This window comes from Sander vitreus, unplaced genomic scaffold (assembly GCF_031162955.1).
Source record: "Sander vitreus isolate 19-12246 unplaced genomic scaffold, sanVit1 ctg327_0, whole genome shotgun sequence".
Classification (NCBI taxonomy): domain Eukaryota; kingdom Metazoa; phylum Chordata; class Actinopteri; order Perciformes; family Percidae; genus Sander; species Sander vitreus.
This window is the reverse complement of record NW_027595472.1, coordinates 93052-115340: the sequence shown is the minus strand read 5'-3', so window position 1 is coordinate 115340 and position 22289 is coordinate 93052. Positions and strand designations below refer to the sequence as shown.

General features: G+C 42.7%; 1 protein-coding gene across 1 annotated transcript; it reads right to left on the bottom strand.

Moving 5' to 3' along the window:
• Positions 1-3146: 3146 nt before the first annotated feature.
• Positions 3147-6796, bottom strand: zdhhc1 (zDHHC palmitoyltransferase 1). The gene is made up of 4 exons (XM_078244900.1): positions 6330-6796; positions 5783-6002; positions 5334-5509; positions 3147-3300 (listed from the first exon to the last, which is right to left on the bottom strand). The coding sequence occupies exons 2-4, from the start codon at positions 5999-6001 to the stop codon at positions 3159-3161; spliced, it is 537 nt and encodes a 178-aa protein (XP_078101026.1). The 5' UTR covers position 6002; positions 6330-6796; the 3' UTR covers positions 3147-3158.
• Between the last annotated feature and the right edge of the window lie 15493 nt (positions 6797-22289).

The following is a 22289-nucleotide window of genomic DNA, read 5'->3' as shown; positions in this document are numbered from 1 at the left end:
CGAAAAAAGTCAAAAAATAGTCCCAAAACAAAGTCATAGTATGTCGAAAAAAGTCCCAAAAAAAGTCATCGTATAGGATGTCGAAAAAAATCATTAAAACTATTCCCAAAAAAAAGTCATCGTATAGTATGTAGAAAAACGTTTCAAAAAAAGTCATAGTATAGTATGTCGAAAAAAATCATAAAACATTCCCAAAAAAAGTCATCGTACAGTATGTAGAAAAAAGTCCACAAAAAAAATCACAAAAAAAAGTCATAGTATAGTATGTCGAAAAAATTCCCAAAAAATAGTCTCAAAAAAAGTCATCGTATAGTATGTTGAAAAAAGTCATTAAAACTATTCCCAAAAAAAAGTCATCGTATAGTATGTCGAAAACAGTCCCAAAAAAAGTCATTGTATAGTATGTCGAAAAAATTCCCAAAAAATAGTCCCACAAAAAGTCATAGTATATAGTATGTCGAAAAAAGTCCCAAAAAAAAAGTCATCGTATAGTATGTCGAAAAAAGTCATAAAAAATATTCCCAAAAAAAGTCCAAAAAAAAGTCCCACAAAAAGTAATCTATAGTATGTCGAAAAAAGTCCCATAAAAGATCATTGTATAGCATGTCGAAAAAAGTCCTAAAAAATAATCCCAAAAAAAGTCATTTTTATAGTATGTCAAAAAAAATCACAAAAAATAGTCCCACAACAAGTCATATGTCGAAAAAAGTCACCGTATAGTATGTCAAAAAAAGTCATAAAACATATTCCCAAAAAAAGTCATTGTATAGTATGTTGAAAAAAGTCAAAAAAATATTCCCAAAAAAAGTCATCGTATAGGATGTCGAAAAAAGTCCCAAAAAAAGTCATCGTATAGTATGTCGAAAAAAAACACAAAAAAAGTCCCAAAAAAAGTCATTGTATAGTATGTTGAAAAAAGTCAAAAAAATAGTCCCACAAAAAGTCATAGTATGTCGAAAAAAGTCCCAAAAAAGTCATCGTATAGGATGTCGTAAAAAGTCATAAAACATAGTCCCAAAAAAAGTCATCGTACAGTATGTCGAAAAAAGTCCCACAAAAAGTAATCTATAGTATGTCGAAAAAAGTCATAGTATAGTATGTCGAAAATAGTCCCAAAAAGGTCATTGTATAGTATATTGAAAAAAGTCCCCAAAAAAAGTCATAGTATAGTATGTCGAAAAAAGTCCCCAAAAAAAGTCATAGTATAGTATGTCGAAAAAAGTCCCAAAAAAAGTCATCGTACAGTATGTCGAAAAAAAATCACAAAAAAAAAGTCATCGTATAAATATTCTCAAAAAAAGTAAAAAAAAGTCCCAAAAAAAGTCATTGTATAGTATGTTGAAAAAAGTCATAAAAAACAGTCCCAAAAAAAGTCATAGTATATCTAAAAAAGTCCCAAAAAAAGTCATAGAATATAGTATATCGAAAAAAGTCCCAAAAAAAGTCATCGTATAAATACTCAAAAAAAGTCAAAAAAAGTCCCAAAAAAAGTCATAAAAAATATTCTCAAAAAAGTCATCGTATAGTACGTCAAAAAAATTCAAAAAAAAAAGTCATAGTATAGTATGTCGAAAAAAATCCCAAGAATAATCCCAAAAAAAGTCATAGTATATTATGTCGAAAAAAGTCCCAAAAAAGTCATAGTATAGTATGTCGAAAAGTTCCATTAAAAGTAATCGTATAAAAGTCCCAAATAAAGTCATAGTACAGTATGTCGAAAAAAGACCCCAAAAAAAGTCATCATATAGTATGTCGAAAATAGTCCCAAAAAAAAGTCCCAAAAAAGTCATAGTATATCGAAAAAAGTCCCAAAAAAAGTCATTGTATAGTATTTCGAAAAGTCCCAAAAAAAGTAATCGTATAAAAGTCCCAAAAAAAGTCATCGTATAGTATGTCGAAAAAAGTCCCAAAAAGGTCACTGCATAGCATGTCGAAACCAGTCCCAAAAAATAGTCCCAAAAAAAGTCATCGTATAGTTTGTCGAAAAAAGTCCCAAAAAAAGTCATAGTATATTATGTCGAAAAAAGTCCCAAAAAAAGTCATAGTATAGTTTGTCGAAAAAAAGTCCCAAATTTTTTTTTCGATGTACTATACTATGATTTTTTGGGGACTTATTTCGACAATTATGGTAGTATATCTCATATCGATATTCTACCATAATTCCTCAATTAGAAGCCCGGTCTCTGATAGTGGCCGCATAAAAGTCATCGTATAAATATTCTCAAAAAGAGTCAAAAAAAGTCCCAAAAAAAGTCATAGTATAGTATGTCAAAAAAAGTCCCAAAAAATTGTTCGATACATTATACACACACACATATATATATATATATATATATACATATATATATATATATATATATATATATATATATATATATATATATATATATATATATATATATATACATATATATATACATATATATATATATATATATATATATATATATATATATATATACACATATATATATATACACACACACACACACACACACACACACACACACACACACACATATATATTACTACTTCATACATCCCAGATAGGACTGTTCACTTTCTAATAGTCAGGAAGACAAAAGCTAAGCGCTCCATCTGCTGGACAATATATATATGGTACTACTTTATACTCCCACATTAATATAGAGTACTACTTTATACTCCAACATTAATATAGAGTACTACTTTATACTCCAACATCAATATATGGTACTACTTTATACTCCAACATTAATATAGAGTACTACTTTATACTCCCACATTAATATATAGTACTACTTTATACTCCAACATTAATATATAGTACTACTTTATACTCCCACATTAATATATAGTACTACTTTATACTCCCACATTAATATAGAGTACTACTTTATACTCCCACATTAATATAGAGTACTACTTTATACTCCCACATTAATATATAGTACTACTTTATACTCCCACATTAATATAGAGTACTACTTTATACTCCCACATTAATATATAGTACTACTTTATACTCCCACATTAATATAGAGTACTACTTTATACTCCAACATTAATATAGAGTACTACTTTATACTCCCACATTAATATAGAGTACTACTTTATACTCCAACATTAATATAGAGTACTACTTTATACTCCTGTAGTTCCTGCTGCCCACACAGCTGTCAATAAAGTTTATTATGATTACTATATATGAGGACTGACCTGTAGTTCCTGCTGCCCACACAGTTGTTGAGCCAGCGGCAGTGATGGTCGAAGTCAGAGATGCATTTGTTACAGGCGCTGCAGTGCTTCGACTTCGGACCGCTGCAACACACGGGAGACCTCTGTTAGCATCTTAGCAGCCGTTAGCAGCCGTTAGCAGCCGTTAGCAGCCGCTAGCAGCCGTAATCAGCCGTAATCAGCCGCTGGCAACATTTAGGAGCCTCTAGCAGCCGTTTGCAGCCGATAGCAGTCGCTAGCAGCCAATAGCAGCCTTTAGCAGCCTTTAGGAGCCGCTAGCAGCCTTTAGGAGCCGCTAGCATACGATAGCAGCCTTTAGGAGCCGCTAGCATACGATAGCAGCCTTTAGGAGCCGCTAGCAGCCTTTAGGAGCCGCTAGCATACGATAGCAGCCTTTAGGAGCCGCTAGCAGCCTCTAGCAGCCTTTAGGAGTCGCTAGCAGCCTTTAGGAGCCGCTAGGAGCCGCTAGCAGCCTTTAGGAGCCGCTAGCAGCCTTTAGGAGCCGCTAGCATACGCTGCTGCTAGCATACGATAGCAGCCTTTAGGAGCCGCTAGCAGCCTTTAGGAGCCGCTAGCATACGATAGCAGCATTTAGGAGCTGCTAGCAGCCTTTAGGAGCCGCTAGCATACGCTGCTGCTAGCATACGATAGCAGCCTTTAGGAGCTGCTAGCAGCCCTTTAGGAGCCGCTAGCATACGATAGCAGCCTTTAGGAGCCGCTAGCAGCCGTAGACATCCGCTAGCTCCCGCTAGCAGCCGTTAGCAGTCAATATCAGCCGATAGCAGCATTTAGGAGCCGCTAGCAGCCGTTAGCATCCTTTAGGAGCCGCTAGCAGCCGTTAGCATCCTTTAGGAGCCGCATAGCAGCCTGTAGGCAGCCGCTAGCAGCCGATAGCAGCCGATAGCAGCCTTTAGCAGCCGCTAGCAGCCAATAGCAGCCGATAGCAGCATTTAGGAGCCGCTAGCAGCCGCTAGCAGCCTTTAGGAGCCGCTAGCAGCCGTAGGCAGCTGTTAGCAGTCAATATCAGCCGCTAGCAGCCTTTAGGAGCCGCTAGCAGCCGATAGCAGCCGATAGCAGTCGCTAGCAGCCAATAGCAGCCGATAGCAGCCTTTAGCAGCCGCTAGCAGCCAATAGCAGCCTTTAGCAGCCGATAGCAGCCGCTAGCAGCCAATAGCAGCCTTTAGCAGCCGATAGCAGCCTTTAGGAGCCGCTAGCAGCCGATAGCAGCCGATAGCAGTCGCTAGCAGCCAATAGCAGCCGATAGCAGCCTTTAGGAGCCGCTAGCAGCCGATAGCAGCCGATAGCAGTCGCTAGCAGCCGATAGCAGCCGATAGCAGCCTTTAGGAGCCGATAGCAGCCGCTAGCAGCCAATAGCAGCCTATAGCAGCCGATAGCAGTCGCTAGCAGCCAATAGCAGCCGATAGCAGCCGCTAGCAGCCAATAGTCGCTAGCAGCCTTTAGGAGCCGATAGCAGCCTTTAGGAGCCGATAGCAGCCGATAGCAGCCAATAGCAGCCTTTAGCAGCCGCTAGCAGCCTTTAGGAGCTGCTAGCAGCCGATAGCAGCCGATAGCAGCCTTTAGGAGCCTTTAGCAGCCGCTAGCAGCCTTTAGGAGCCGCTAGCAGCCGCTAGCGGCCGTTTACAGCCGATAGCAGCCTTTAGGAGCCGCTAGCAGCCGATAGCAGCCGATAGCAGCCGATAGCAGCCGATAGCAGCCTTTAGCAGCCGATAGCAGCCGCTAGCAGCCGATAGCAGCCTTTAGGAGTCGCTAGCAGCCGATAGCAGCCGATAGCAGTCGCTAGCAGCCAATAGCAGCCGATAGCAGCCTTTAGGAGCCGATAGCAGCCGCTAGCAGCCAATAGCAGCCTTTAGCAGCCGCTAGCAGCCGCTAGCAGCCAATAGCAGCCTTTAGCAGCTGCTAGCAGCCGCTAGCAGCCGATAGCAGCCTTTAGGAGCCGCTAGCAGCCGCTAGCAGCCAATAGCAGCCTTTAGCAGCCGCTAGCAGCCTTTAGGAGCCGCTAGCAGCCTTTAGGAGCCGATAGCAGCCTTTAGGAGCCGCTAGCAGCCTTTAGGAGTCGCTAGCAGCTGTGTGCAGCCGTTTGCAGGACAGGTACTCACACGTCCACCTGGCAGAGGTAGCAGTGGCAGTTCTCGATGACGTGAGCGTGTTTGGAGCGGTCAAACTCGGGCACTGGACCTTTGTGGCTCCTGGTTCTGACGTTGTAGTCGGCCGGGTCGATGGACACGGCCATCACGTGCACACACAGGTGGCACACGAACAGGACGCCTGTACACTGACGCAAACATCAAGGACACAAACACTGGGAAAATACTGGAACTATTATTATTATTATTGTTGTTATTGTATATGGTAATCAGGGTGTTAACAGAGACCGTAGAGGTCGGTGGAAGGATACGATGGTAATCAGGGTGTTAACAGAGACCGTAGAGGTCGGTGGAAGGATACGATGTTAATCAGGGTGTAAACAGAGATAGTAGAGGTCGGTGGAAGGATACAATGTTAATCAGGGTGTAAACAGAGATAGTAGAGGTCGGTGGAAGGATACGATGTAGCCAGCAGGGATCCAGTGAGCAGGCAGCAGCGGCACGAACACGCCAAAGCCCGTGACGGCGAAGTAGATGTAGAGCAGCCAGGCGAGCAGCTGGAAGGGGTGAGGCGGCCAGCTCCAGCCGTTGGTTCGAGAGCAGAGAGGCACGTCAGCTCGCTGGGCGCCGTCAGCACTGAGGGGCGCTGTGCGGTTTGGGTTCTTACTGCACACATCCATCCTGCACACACACACACACACACACACACACACACACACAACAATATCTGTTTACATCAACACAAACACACACACTAGAGCTGTGCAATTAATCTAAATCTTAATCGTGATTATGATTTCGGCTCCTACTGATCTTAAAGAGAGTAATCAGTAATCAGTATAATAGTTACTAATCAGTATATCAGTAACTATTATTTTGCTCATGACGGTTGAGGTAGTAAAGTAGACATACTAAGACCTCTTTAGGGAGAAGGTTGTCCAGGAGGAGGACCATCTCCTAAATCTCTAAACCTGGATCCATACAGACAACATCTGGAGTAAACATCACCTGTTTAACGGGCCTCCTGACCCGGCTCGGCTCGGCTCGTCTCACAGACCCGGGTCAGACTGTTAGCTCACATCCATCCCGTGTTACACCCGGCAGTTAGCTCCGTGCTAACGGGCTCCATCACCCCGCTGATTATCCGGATAATATTCAGATTAGCGCGCGACAAGCTAATCATTAGCTGCCTTGTTAGCTTCGTTAGCCTCCGGACACCGCTGCTGCCATGCTACATGCTAACAGCTAACAGCTAACGCGGACAGAGAAGAGGCTGTGTGCGCGCGCAGCGGGACCACAGGTCGCGCTTTAAACTGTTAATGTGTGACGCGGACGGACCATCGTTTTAAATATTTAATGACAGCCGTTGGTTCTCCAACTGGAAGCTAGCGAGCTAGCTAGCGTGTTAGCATGACTGCGTCCCAACGCCTCCCAATCCTGTGTGCCGTTTCCCTGGTAACAACGCTCCGCGGCTTCTTCCTCCTGTCTTATTTAATGGCGGCTTGCTAACGACTGTTAGCAGCACAGCGCCCCTACTGCACAGGAGTGGTAACAGCCGTCACTTTACAATTAACGTCAACTGAACTTCTACTCCTCGATCACTGTCTTTTACACACTAATACATGTAATTAGTGCCTTCCTGGTGATACTTATACCCTCTCCTCTCCTTCTGATGCCAGTACACCCATCACATTTCAATCAATTACACTTAAACAGCTGATGGAAGTCCAAACTGCCTGAGAGCTTCTCCTGTACTATACGGTAACTCCTCTACTATGAGACAGGAAGTCTCGTGGTTATGACACAATCGTTATGTCGCCTATTTTTATGTATTTTCTATTACATAAGTCACATTCCTTCCTGTCATCCAAATGTGTCCACTATCTATTACTACGTGCTCATAATTGATTATTTCTGTTTACAGTTCAATGTCTGCCTAACAACCTTTCTGTTGACATGTTCTGGTATGTGTTACACATTCAGGAAGGGCCGTGTGCTCAGGCTGTAGCTTTAATATCCAGTTTATTTAGTGTCAGAGCTCTGCAGAATGTTTGGTTGTTGAAGCTCGAAAAGCTATGAGTTAAAGATCCTACATGGCTTTAATAGAAACGTGTATGTGACGCATCGCGACGCGTCGAGTTTCGCGGTTTCTTCGTCTCTTCATTGATGTTCAATTCTCTGGCTCTTAACAATCTCGTTTTCTTCTGGTTCTGGTCCAAATTCACCCTGATATCAACTAAATAACACTACTACGAGCTATTCCATGAATGTACATTCTTACTACATCGTAATAAGGTTCATAAATACTGTTTTTACTTGTGTTTCTGTTGTATCTGCTAACCTTTGCAGCCCATTTATAAATGCTTTGTTAAGCATAGCAAGTCCTCACTTTAGATCACGCCATGTAGTCAACTAACCAGCAGTAACTCATGAGTTAATCATGAGCTGATGTGTTGGTAAGTGCTTGTTACAGATGCGTTAACACACTAACTATCCGTAGACATATTTCTGAAGGTATGTCCAAATACAACAACACGTGTGTGTCCAGTTCTGTTAGCCTTTGCACCTCATTCATAAATGCGTTGTAAAGCATAGAAAGTGCTCACTTTAGATGGGCTCACACAATATACTTAACTAAGCAGCAGTAACTCATGAGTTAATCATGGAGTACATTATTGGTAAGTATTTGTAACAGATGTGTTAACACCCCAGCTGTTAGTTTAGGCCTTTTTCTAAATCATAGCATTTTATTTAAGACATGAACAAATGTAGGTGTAGAGAGTCTGTTAATCATTAACTTCCCAGTTTTAACCGACCTTATACGTTCCTGAGTACCTCGTTAATAATGGTAAGAAGACTTCATTTACACATGGTTAATGCATCATTTAGGAAGTATTAAAAACATCAACTGATGAACGTTTTACATGAGCTTACTTACTACAGACCAACCATCTACTAGCTGTGTTTACTAATGCGTTACTGATTATAATGGATGCAGGAACTATGATTTACAAATGATAAACAAAGACATTACTAATAGTTTGTAGATAGTTGTGGTTGTGGATGTTGCTGTTTCCTGTTTTGTGTATTTATTCTGTATATTTCTGTCCCCTGTTGTGTAGATGTACCCTGTTTGTGTATTTATTCTGTATATTTCTGTCCCCTGTTGTGTAGATGTACCCTGTTTGTGTATTTATTCTGTATATTTCTGTCCCCTGTTGTGTAGATGTACCCTGTTTGTGTATTTATTCTGTATATTTCTGTCCCCTGTTGTGTAGATGTCTCCTGTTTTGTGTGTTCTGGACTGTGTATATTTCTGTCTTCTTATTTCCCTGTTCATTGTGTGTTTCAGTTTATCCTGTTTTGACTGTGTCGTGTTCTGTGCATTGGGTATATTTCTGTTTCCTGTTTTATTTTGATAGTCTAGTTTCTGTCTTGTCTTGTCTAGTTTTACTTCCTGTGTTTTCCCGCCTTGTCTGATTGTCCTGCCCCGCCCTGATGTGTCTCACCTGTCCCTCATTTGCTCGTTACCTCATGTATTTGACCTCTGTGTTCCCTTTGTCTCGTGTCAGATCGTTGCGTCCTTGTCCTGTCTGTGTGTTTGTTTCCCGTCAGCGTGTTTTTGGACTCCTCCCTGAGGTTTTCTTGTTACCGTTTTCTCGGTGGACTTCTTGGTTTTTGGGCTCCTTGTGTTTTTCCTTTTGCGTTTTGGATCCCTATTGTTGGTTGTCCCCCTGTTTGTTGGTAATTAATGAATCCTCAAGCTCAAACCTCTTCCTGCCCCGCCCTGCATTTGGGTCCTTTAATTCCCTACAACGTAAACAGTAGACAGTTTATAAAGGGAACATTATTTAATTAACAAATGGTTTTCGCAATACTTATTAAGGGTCAAACCTCTATTTATAAACATCATTTTCGAGAGCCTTATTTACTATGAACAAACATTTCTGAGTGTGTATACAAATGCTTTATGAGAGTTAGCAGAGGAGCAATATTACGAAGGATGAACAGAGCATTTAGTAATAGTTTACAACTGGTTTATAATGAGAAAATGATTTCATTTATAAACGGTTGTTTCATTTATTAAGAAAAATAGACTTGGGCATGTGTTTGATTAGCTTGAAGTACATGAATGAATGGTGTTTACTTTCATTAAATGATTCATTCTTGTCTGTAAAACGAATTGTTATCATACAGATCAATGCAATGAGAAGTGGATTAATCATAACAACGACCGCTGGCTCCACGGCCTCGACCGGCAGCTGATTGGACGAACGCGTCACGTGGCTCTGGATACTCCTGAATTTGAAAAGAACCTTAATGGCGGCTCGATCGGAGTATACAATCTCGTATTTTACGAAAATAGTTCACCGAAACGTGTTTCTGGAAACATGTTAAGAGAGCAACAGGCCGTGCAGCTGCTGAATCTGTCTTCATTTCAGATCAACAACGGTCAGTTTAACAGATTAATGTCAGATTTTGAGAGGAGGCGAGCCGAGCCGGCCGCGACTCATTTGCACAACGTTGGTTGGATTCATCTGATTCAACTACGTGAGAACGAGCGGGCGACGGGACGCCCCGCTTCCCGCGACGCTACCAGAATGCATTGCATGGCTGCTCCCATAGAAATGAATGGGAAGCTGGGACTTGACGCTGACGTTGGACAGGACACACAGCTTTAACGGACACGGAATGACTAGCTACAGCTGCATTGTTTCCCATCCTCCATCCACGTGTACGTAATACATACAGTATATTTAAACATCAATTTATTTAAATAATCATGGTGAGTGATAATAGTCATTGGCCCTTGTGAGACGTTTCTCAGTGCAAGTTTTCTCTTGGCCTAGCTAATGTTACAATATAATGATGTGTGTCACTCTTTCTCCTCGTTGGAAACATAAATATTGCTTTTTTTTCAACATGTAAGTGTTTATCTTTTTGTAACCAAAAATGTGTCCGAAATGTATTTATTTCAGTTATTTTATTTCACCTTTTATTTCTACAGGCAAGTCATTTAGAACCAGTTCAGTCCCCATGCTCTGAGACGTGTATGTACCTCATGAAATACATTGGTAAGTTAATATTATTCTATCACATTGTTTATCTGGTGCCATATGAACACACATCAACATTAGAGGATTACTGATGTATCTGACATGCAGTGTTCGATTATGTTTGCAAACTGAAATCACGAGTCTTTATGAGTATATATATATATATATATATATATATATATATATATCTATATATATATATATATATATATATCCTCCTTGTTAGCAGATTTCCTCCAGTTTTGTCTGTTCAACTTTCGTGTTCTGCTGTTAATACAAACTCATCATCAGTTAAAAATAAGGTCCTTTGCATTTCAATGGAAACAATCCTACTCCTGATTATAGCCTGGAAGATGTGTTACATTCAAGTGCTGAACTGTAGTTGGCTATTTTGTATTTGGAGAAATCTAGTACACACAACACGTAGGAAGTTTGTAAGTATTCCCCCCCCCCCACAATACACCCAATCATGTACCCATCACGCATAAACTCAGTTATCTTAATGTTTGGCTGTAGTGGTGTTCTAATGTTGTGAGTTTTTACTTTTGTATTCTTGGTATTGTTGGTGTTTTAATGCTGTGAAATTGTGTTGTGTTTTACAGTTGTAAAATCTTGTGTTGGTGTTTGTAGACTACAGTAAAAGTCAAAGACGTTAGTCTGTCTCCTGCTGAGGGAGGGACACACACACACACACACACACACACACATCATCTCTCACACACACACACACACACACACACACACACACACACACACATACACTACATCATCTCACACACACACACACACACACACACACACACACACACACACACATCATCTCTCACACACACACACACACACACACACTCATCTCACACACACACACACACACACACACACACACACACACACACACTCATCATCTCCACACACACACACACACACACACACACACACACACACACACACACATCATCTCACACACACACACACACACACACACACACACTACATAATCTCCCACACACACACACACACACACACACACACACACACACACACACACACACACACACACACACACACACACACACACACACACACACAAACTACATCATCTCACACACACACACACACTACATCATCTCCCACGCACACACACACAGTACATAATCTCACACACACACACACACACACACACACACACACACACACACTACACACATCACACACACACACACACACACACACACACACACACACACACACACACACACACACACACTACATCATCACACACACACACACACACACACACACACACACACACACTACATCATCTCACACACACACACACACACACACACACACACACATCACACACTCATCATCTCACACACACACACACACACACACACACACACACACACACACACACACACACACTACATCATCTCACACACACACACACACACACACACACACACACACACACACACACACACACAAACTACATCATCTCACACACACACACACACACACACACACACACACACACACACACACACACACACACACACACACACACACACACACACACACACACACACACACACACACACACACACATACACCATCATCTCACACACACACACACACACACACACACACACACACACACACACACAGAGAATATGAGTATTCTTTTCCATAACAGAAGAGTATGAGTATTAACCAGTGAGGTGGGTTTCTGCCTCTGGTGGTGCGTCTAGGGTTCCTTCCCAACATGCATCAGTAAGTACACTAGGTACAACAGGGACCAGTCAGAGACCAGCAGGTCAGATTCCTTCACGACTGAACACTGCAGCTAACAGCAGGTAATCACTTCTGTTGTGACTGCAGAGGCGAATGCTACTTCTGACCATTTACTGTAATCGTCTGTGAGGGTGATGGCATAACGACAGTCCCATGTAGCACGTTCGGAAGGACCGGTTATGTCAATGGCCACCTTTTCCCATGGTCCATCTGGCAGTTCGACAGGTGTAAGTGGTGCAGGTGCAGTCTTCACTGTTTTGTCATTGTATTGGCATGACACACATGAAGCTATCTTACTCTGTACATCTTTGTCCATTTGTGGCCACCAATTCAGTTCTTGCAGTCTCTGTTTAGTCAGTTAGGTCAGTACCTCTCATGACAAGTGTTTTGTCTACAGCCAGTTCGTCTCATACACTGAAGTATGAAGCCAGCTCATTTGGTACATTCTTTCTGCATTTTGGCCAGCCTTTCTGTATTTGCTGTCGCAATCGAGTCAGTTCAGTACAAGTGTCACCTGCGCCGGTGAACTCTGACAAGGACATGGCATGCAACGACTCCATGAAGACAGTAGCTACTATGTCCGGTTCCTGTGTTGGGCAGTGGAAGCCTGGACAGGCAGTCAGCAGTCACGTTCAGTTTCCCAGGGCGGTAAGCAACATCATATGTAAAGCAAAGTAGTCATGCAGACAACCTCGCAATTCGCAGTCCAGCACGACCAGTACCCTTGGATGTGAGCAGGGTAGTGAGTGCTGGATGATCTGTGCGTAACACAAAGTGACGTCCCCATAGATAGCTTCTCCGCCTTTCTACTGCCCAAACGCATGCCAGCGCTTCATGTTCAACAGTGGAATATTTCCTTTCAGCAGGAGAAAGTGTTCTGGATGCAAACGCCACGACTCTCTCTGTGTTGTCTGAATGCAGTTGGCTGAGTACGCCCCCTAGTCCGTAGCCAGAGGCATCCGTAGTTACATATGAAGGCAGTTTAGGGTCGTATAGTGCCAGGGCAGGGCTCTCAACAATCAGTCTCTTACAGTTCTTTCCAACTGCTAACACTGTAAAATGACATGCATAGCACAATGGTTTAAACTGACACACAGAGAGCAAACCTCCTCTCAAGTCTCCAAAAGTCTACACACATTTTCTACTTTACACACATTTTGCAATTCAAAATGGCCGTTTTAAAATGCACTGACCACGGTTCTCTGCATAAGACATCAAATCTGACATAAAGTCACACGTTCAAAATGACACTACATGAGCTGATTGGCCAACATATACACACCTGGTGAGCTGATTGGCCAACATATACACACCTGGTGAGCTGATTGGCCAACATATACACACCTGGTGAGCTGATTGGCCAACATATACACACCTGGCCAAACACCTCAATGGTTCATTGTTGGTTACTGATGTTTGTGAGCATATTTTTGTTCAGTCCAATATAAATATATCTGCTGTGCATATGTTGCACTGACGAAAAAAAAAAAAAAGTTTCAACCGCATGAGTGTGTGAGTGTGTCTGTGTATGTGTGTGTAACTGGTGTGTGTGTGTGTGTCTGTGTCTGTGTCTGTGTGTGTGTCTGTGTGTCTGTGTGTGTGTGTGTGTGTGTGTGTGTGTGTCTGTGTCTGTGTGTGTGTGTGTGTGTGTGTGTGTGTGTGTGTGTGTGTGTGTGTGTGTGTGTGTGTGTGTGAGTGTGTCCAGCAGGGGGCAGTAGCTGCATGGACATTTAAAATGAACATCAACAGACTGACAATGAAGTTAGTTTAAAATGTAACATAGGGTATAGGTAGGGGGGCAGGTAGGGGGGCAGGTAGGGGGCAGGTAGGAGGGCAGGTAGGGGGGCAGGTAGGGGGGCAGGTAGGGGGGCAGGTAGGAGGGCAGGTAGGGGGGCAGGTAGGATTTTAACACTATGTCCTTTAAAACACACAAGAAAAATCTGACCCTGAGACAAAACAAGAAAATAGTGCACGTTGGGGCCAAAATAACAAATAATATATGAAGTAATATAATTATATAATATATAATAAACATATGTGTGTAGACAGCATTGCAATGAATAAGACTGGATGTAACACAGAATGTAGTAATAAATATATATTTAATATATAGAGAGTTCTTAAAAAAGATAAAGTCAGAGTTACATCACCAAACCCACCAGACTCCATGTAAATAATCAGGACTTTTAGCGTGTATAGAGCCAGCATATCTCCACCAGACTCCATGTAAATAATCAGGACTTTTAGTGTGTATAGAGCCAGCATATCTCCACCAGACTCCATGTAAATAATCAGGACTTTTAGCGTGTATAGAACCAGCATATCTCCACCAGACTCCATGTAAATAATCAGGACTTTTAGCGAGTATAGAGCCAGCATATCTCCACCAGACTCCATGTAAATAATCAGGACTTTTAGCGTGTATAGAACCAGCATATCTCCACCAGACTCCATGTAAATAATCAGGACTTTTAGCGTGTATAGAGCCAGCATATCTCCACATGTAAATGGGTGAATTAAGGGTTTATTTCAACCAAACCAGAGTGGTGATTGTTGGAACAGTGGAAAGATGAACCAAGACGGCTTTTGATAGTTTGATTTAGTTTCTGTCCACTTTGAATGAAGTGTGTTTTACGATGATAAAAGTCCTGATTATTTACATGGAGTCTGGTGTAGTTTGGTGATGGTGATTACAGGCTGTTTCATGTTTAATAAAAATGATCTTACTTTCAAACTATGACATCACACAGAGCTTCTTTGTTTATGTACATTAGTTTTTTAAGTCCCAGCCTCTCTGAACACAGAAACGCTGAGACAGTTTAATGAAGCCAGCTGTTTGAGAAGGGTTCTCCTCCTGAGGGGGTCTTTAATGTCCTCACCAGAATCTGTTTTCTGACTTTTAATCACAGCAAGAAACATGAAGGAATCCACAGAGTCAGCACACACACACACACACACACACACACACACACACACACACACACACACACACACACACACACACACACACACACACACACACACACACACACACACACACACACACACACACACACACACACACACACACTCACTCTCTCTCACACACACACACACACACACACACACACACACACACACACACACACACACACACACACACACACACACACACACACACACACACACACACACACACACACACACACACACACACACACACACACACACACACACACACTCTCTCACACACACACACTCACACACACACACACACACACACACACACTCTCTCACACACACACACACACACACACACACACGGATCTGTTGGTCCATTATATATATATATAGCCTACCGCTAGCTAGTTAACACTATACTCGACAGCAGCTAACGTTAGCCTACCGCTAGCTAGTTAACACTATACTCAACAGCAGCTAACGTTAGCCTACCGCTAGCTAGTTAACACTATACTCGACAGCAGCTAACGTTAGCCTACCGCTAGCTAGTTAACACTATACTCAACAGCAGCTAACGTTAGCCTACCGCTAGCAAGTTAACACTATACTCAACAGCAGCTAACGTTAGCTGGCTAGCTAGTAGCTGGATTAAACAGGGTTAAATGCTGGCAGCTAACGCTAAACGGTGTAAAGTGTGACTGTGTTTTACTGTAGAGGATTCCGTTAATTATGTATGCGATTAATTTCGATTAATCACCGAGCATGTAAATAATTAGATTAAATGTTTTAATCGATTGACTGCCCTGAAATAAATAAATAAATAAATAAATAAATAAATATATATATATATATATATCCCCATCCATCCATCCATCTTCATCCGCTTATCTGGGGTCGGGTCGCGGGGGTAGCAGCTCCAGCAGGGGACCCCAAACTTCCCTTTCCCGGGCCACATTAACCAGCTCCGACTGGGGGATCCCGAGGCGTTCCCAGGCCAGGTTGGAGATATAATCCCTCCACCTAGTCCTGGGTCTCCCCCGAGGCCTCCTCCCAGCTGGACGTGCCTGGAACACCTCCCTAGGGAGGCGCCCAGGGGGCATCCTTACCAGATGCCCGAACCACCTCAACTGACTCCTTTCGACGCGAAGGAGCAGCGGCTCTACTCCGAGCTCCTCACGGATAACTGAGCTTCTCACCCTATCTCTAAGGGAGACGCCAGCTACCCTCCTGAGGAAACCCATTTCGGCCGCTTGTACCCTGGATCTTGTTCTTTCGGTCATGACCCAGCCTTCATGACCATAGGTGAGGGTAGAAACAAAAACTGACCGGTAGATTGAGAGCTTTGCCTTCTGGCTCAGCTCTCTTTTCATCTCAACGGTGCGATAAATTGAATGTAATACCATACCCGCTGCGCCGATTCTCCGACCAATCTCCCGCTCCATTGTCCCCTCACTCGCGAACATGACCCCAAGATATTTAAACTCTTTCACTTGGGGTAAGGACTCATTCCCTACCTGGATATACAGTCAGGTCCATAAATATTGGGACATCGACACAATTCTAATCTTTTTGGCTCTATACACCACCACAATGGAGTTGAAATGAAACGAACAAGATGTGCTTTAACTGCAGACTTTCAGCTTTAATTTGAGGGTATTTACATCCAAATCAGGTGAACGGTGTAGGAATTACAACAGTTTGTATATGTGCCTCCCACTTTTTAAGGGACCAAAAGTAATGGGACAGATTAACAATCATAAATCAAACTTTCACTTTTTAATACTTGGTTGCAAATCCTTTGCATTCAATTCCAGCCTGAAGTCTGGAAGGCATAGACATCACCAGACGCTGGGTTTCATCCCTGGTGATGCTCTGCCAGGCCTCTACTGCAACTGTCTTCAGTTCCTGCTTGTTCTTGGGGCATTTTCCCATCAGTTTTGTCTTCAGCAAGTGAAATTCATGCTCAATCGGATTCAGGTCAGGTGATTGACTTGGCCACATTCCACTTCTTTCCCTTAAAAAAACTCTTTGGTTGCTTTCGCAGTATGCTTCGGGTCATTGTCCATCTGCACTGTGAAGCGCCGTCCAATGAGTTCTGAAGCATTTGGCTGAATATGAGCAGATAATATTGCCCGAAACACTTCAGAATTCATCCTGCTGCTTTTGTCAGCAGTCACATCATCAATAAATACAAGAGAAGCAGTTCCATTGGCAGCCATACATGCCCACGCCATGACACTACCACCACCATACTTCACTGATGAGGTGGTATGCTTTGGATCATGAGCAGTTCCTTTCCTTCTCCATACTCTTCTCTTCCCATCACTCTGGTACAAGTTGATCTTTGTCTCATCTGTCCATAGGATGTTGTTCCAGAAATGTGAAGGCTTTTTTAGATGTTGTTTGGCAAACTCTAATCTGGCCTTCCTGTTTTTGAGGCTCACCAATGGTTTACATCTTGTAGTGAACCCTCTGTATTCACTCTGGTGAAGTCTTCTCTTGATTGTTGACTTTGACACACATACACCTACCTCCTGGAGAGTGTTCTTGATCTGGCCAACTGTTGTGATGGTGTTTTTCTTCACCAGGAAAGTATTCTTCGGTCATCCACCACAGTTGTTTTCCGTGGTCTTCCGGGTCTTTTGGTGTTGCTGAGCTCACCGGTGCGTTCTTTCTTTTTAAGAATGTTCCAAACAGTTGATTTGGCCACACCTAATGTTTTTGCTATCTCTCTGATGGGTTTGTTTAGATTTTTCAGCCTAATGATGGCTTGCTTCACTGATAGTGACAGCTCTTTGGATCTCATATTGAGAGTTGACAGCAACAGATTCCAAATGCAAATAGCACACTTGAAATGAACTCTGGACCTTTTATCTGCTCCTTGTAAATGGGATAATGAGGGAATAACACACACCTGGCCATGGAACAGCTGAGCAGCCAGTTGTCCCATTACTTTTGGTCCCTTAGAAAAGTGGGAGGCACATATACAAACTGTTGTAATTCCTACACCGTTCACCTGATTTGGATGTAAATACCCTCAAATTAAAGCTGAAAGTCTGCAGTTAAAGCACATCTTGTTCGTTTCATTTCAACTCCATTGTGGTGGTGTATAGAGCCAAAAAGATTAGAATTGTGTCGATGTCCCAATATTTATGGACCTGACTGTATATACTGTCTATGGGAGGAACATGTGGACGTTCAAAAGCAGTGTTAGAGTGACAGATAGTCTAGCTAGCTGTCTGGATTTACCCTGCAGACAGACAGACAGACCGTAAGACTGTCTGTCTGTCTGTCTGTCTGTCTGAACAACTGTCTGCCTGTCTGTCTGTTTGGACAACTGTCTGCCTGTCTGTCTGTTTGGACAACTGTCTGCCTGTCTGTCTGTTTGGACAACTGTCTGTCTGTCTGTCTGAACAACTGTCTGCCTGTCTGAACAGCAGTCTGTCTGTCTGAACAGCGGCCTGTCTGTCCTAACAACTGTCTGTCTGTCTGATCAGCAGTCTGTCTGTCCTAACAACTGTCTGTCTGTCTGAACAACTGTCTGTATCTCTGAACAGCAGTCTGTCTGTCTGACCAGCTGTCTGCCTGTCTGAACAGCTGTCTGCCTGTCTGAACAGCTGTCTGTCTGTCTGACCAGCTGTCTCTGGCTGTAAGAGGGACTTCCTGTGGAGCTATCCCAGCAGTGGAGCATGGTGGATCCAGACTGGTGTTGAGTGTATTTCATGTCATTACTCTGGATCAGATTAGTTGTAGTACGTGGTCCTCCTCCTCGCTGCAGGTTTGTTGGGTCAGTTTCAAAGTTTCTGCTCTGTAAAACTGGCTTCATGAGCCACATGGCCCACACAGCCATAAAGACCGCATGTTCAATAACGCTGTTAATGAAGCCAGCGGTCTGAGCTCAGCTCTCTGGCTCGGCTGCTGCTCATTCTCATGAACTGCTCTGCTACGACTCAGAGACTCTCTCTGTCAACGGGCCGACAGACTTTCATTAAAAAGCTGCTGTAATTACACATATATATATATATATATATATATATATATATATATATATATATATATATATCAAAAGCCGTCTTGGTTCATCTTTCCACTGTTCCAACAATCACCACTCTGGTTTGGTTGAAATAAACCCTTAATTCACCCATTTACATGAGGAGATATGCTGGCTCTATACACGCTAAAAGTCCTGATTATTTACATGGAGTCTGGTGTAGTTTGGTGATGGTGATTTCGGGGCTGTTTCATGTTAAACTAAAAGGATCTTACTCTTTAACTAAAAGGTCTATCTCTGGAGGGATCCTTTCCATAATGTTGTCACACACTACTGGACCAGTTTCAAAGATTTTTGTTCACATTAGTCACACAACAATGCACGGGGACCGACATTTAGGTCAACCTGTTTTTTGGAAAAGGTCCGGTTAGATCCGGCTAAAGCTCTCCACTATCTCGGGACGCTTGTGGCACTCAGCTACTCCTGCCAAGTGCTAATCGGCTCACATACTTCCAGGAACATTTGGAATAGTACCCATGAGAAGTAGTACCCACCACAACAACAACAACAACAGCAGCAGCAGCAGCAGCAGCAGTCCGTCTTTACGCAACGGCCGTGTTAATCCAGATTAAATCCACCTCAGTGTGTAGTAAACAGGAAACATTTGGGGTTCATTGTTCATGTCAAAGGTCACTTTTCTGTGAGAAATAACAAGGTGGTTGGAGCCTTAGTGAAGGTCAGGGGAAGTTTACAGCAGCAACAACAGTATCAGTGTCTGTGTATCTCAGTGTGTGTGTGTACGCGTGTGTGTGTCTGTGTGTCTGTGTGTTTGTGCGTGTGTGTGTGTGTGTGTGTGTGTGTGTGTGCGTGCATGTGTGCGTGTCTCAGTGTGTGCGTGTCTCAGTGTGTGTGTGTGTGTGTGTCTCAGTGTGTGTGTGTGTGTGCGTGCGTGTCTCAGTGTGTGCGTGTCTCAGTGTGTGTGTGTGTGTGTGTGTGTGTGTGTGTGTGTGTGTGTGTGTGTGTGTGTGTGTGTGTGTGTGTGTGTGTGTGTGTGTGTGTGTGTGTGTGTGTGTGTCTCAGTGTGTGTGTGTGTGTCTTGTTTGACCGCCCTCCTCTCTGATGTGTTCCACCTGTTGATTATGTCACCTGTCCCTCGTTGTCTCGTGTTGAGTCTCTGAGCTGTGGATGGAAGTCTCGCCTCTTCCTGTTCCTGCTCTTCGCTGTTGGACCGTCACTTACTGTTACCTTCTGTTAGTAAGTCGCACGCACACACACACACACACACACACACCGAAACACAAAGACACACACACAGAAACACACACACACACCGAAACACAGACACAGACACACACTACATCATCTCTCACACACACACACACACACACACACACACACACACACACACACACACACACACACACTGGATGTGTGTCAGGATGTTTGTTATTGTTCAGGACCTTTTAACGAGGCTCCTATAGAGCCCTCAGTTAACCTCGTTAACTCATTAACTGTTAACGAGACGCTGCTGCACCGGGTGGGGGGGGGGCGCCCGCCCGCCAGGTGGGGGTTAATGAAGCGCCCGCTTACTGTCCCGACTTCATATTTCTCCTCTAGCTGTAAACATTGTCTCCTCCCGCTCACTGCCGGACACATTATATCTGAAATAAGCCTCTCAGTGCTCCTCTACGTATACATGGCTCCAGATAAAGCACCGTGAAAACGGCGTAGAAACTGGCGAAAAAATAAGAGTCAAAAGAGTCAAAAGTGTCAGAAAAGAACGTCATAAAATGGGTCAAAAACATGTTTTAAAAATGCATTAAAAAAGCTAAGAAAGTGGCGACAAAAAGGGTTGAAATGTGTTAAAAAAGTTGATAAAATGTCAAAAGTTTAAAAAGTAAAAAAAACGTACAAAAAACGTTAAAAAAAACGTCAAAAAAGTGAAAAAAACATAAAAAAAGGTGAAAAACGTCAAACGTAATTTGTTTTTGAAAAAAACGTTAAAAAAAACGTTAAAAGTTGAAAAAACACCCAAAAAACGTAAAATATACGTTCAAAAAACGTAAAATATACGTTCAAAAAACGTAAAAAAAATGTTAAAAAGTTGAAAAAACATAAAAAAAACGTCAAAGTAAAAAAACGTAAAAAAATGTTAGAAAAAGTTTTAAAAACTTTTTTAAAAAAGTTTAAAAAACGTCCAAAAAACGTTAAAAAAGTCAAAAAAAGTAATAAAAAAAACATGTCAAAAAAAGTCAAAAAAAAGTTTACAAAAACGTACAACATTTTTTTAAAAAACTGTGTAGAAAAACATTGAAAAAAGCATTAAAGGATTTAAATAAACGCATCAAACATGTAATTCATGGCTCTGAAGAGTCTCTCACCGTTCTCTACCAGGCTCATAGTAACCATCGGGCTCATGTCCCTGTGAGCAGACGCCATGCTGTTTGCTGCCGGGGAACTGAAGGTTAAATGGAGCGAACGCAGCGGGCTTTTGTTGCAGTTCCTGTTGCTGGTGGCCAGGCAGCGCGGGAGTCTCCGCACGCCACGGGACGCGCGTCACGCCATCCGCTAATGAGACGTACACACGGCCGCGTCAGCCACAAAGAGAGCTTTCTTCATCACAGTCACAACATGTTCACGTTCGGCTGGAAACGACTGAAAATGGGCCACAGTGTTCAGGTCTTTCCTCTCCTCGCCTCGGGGGTCACACGCAGGATTCATGGCGCCGATAACGGAGACAACAACGCCAACACGAAGCGTGCACGAAGTTTAGAAAGCAGCAACACAGATGCCGATTAAAATGTCGAAAGAATGTTTCTATTGTCTACATGTGTACGCACTAATGAATGAAATATGTTAAACACAGCTTCCAGAACAATACATAAAATACACACACACACAGACATATATACACACAGACACACACACACACACACACACACACACACACACACACACACACACACACACACACACACACACACACACACACACACACACACACACACACACACACACACACACACACACACACATATACACACACACACACACACACACACACACACACACACACACACACACACACAGACATATATACACACACACACACACACACACACACACACACACATATACACACACAGACACACACACACACACACACACACACACACATATACA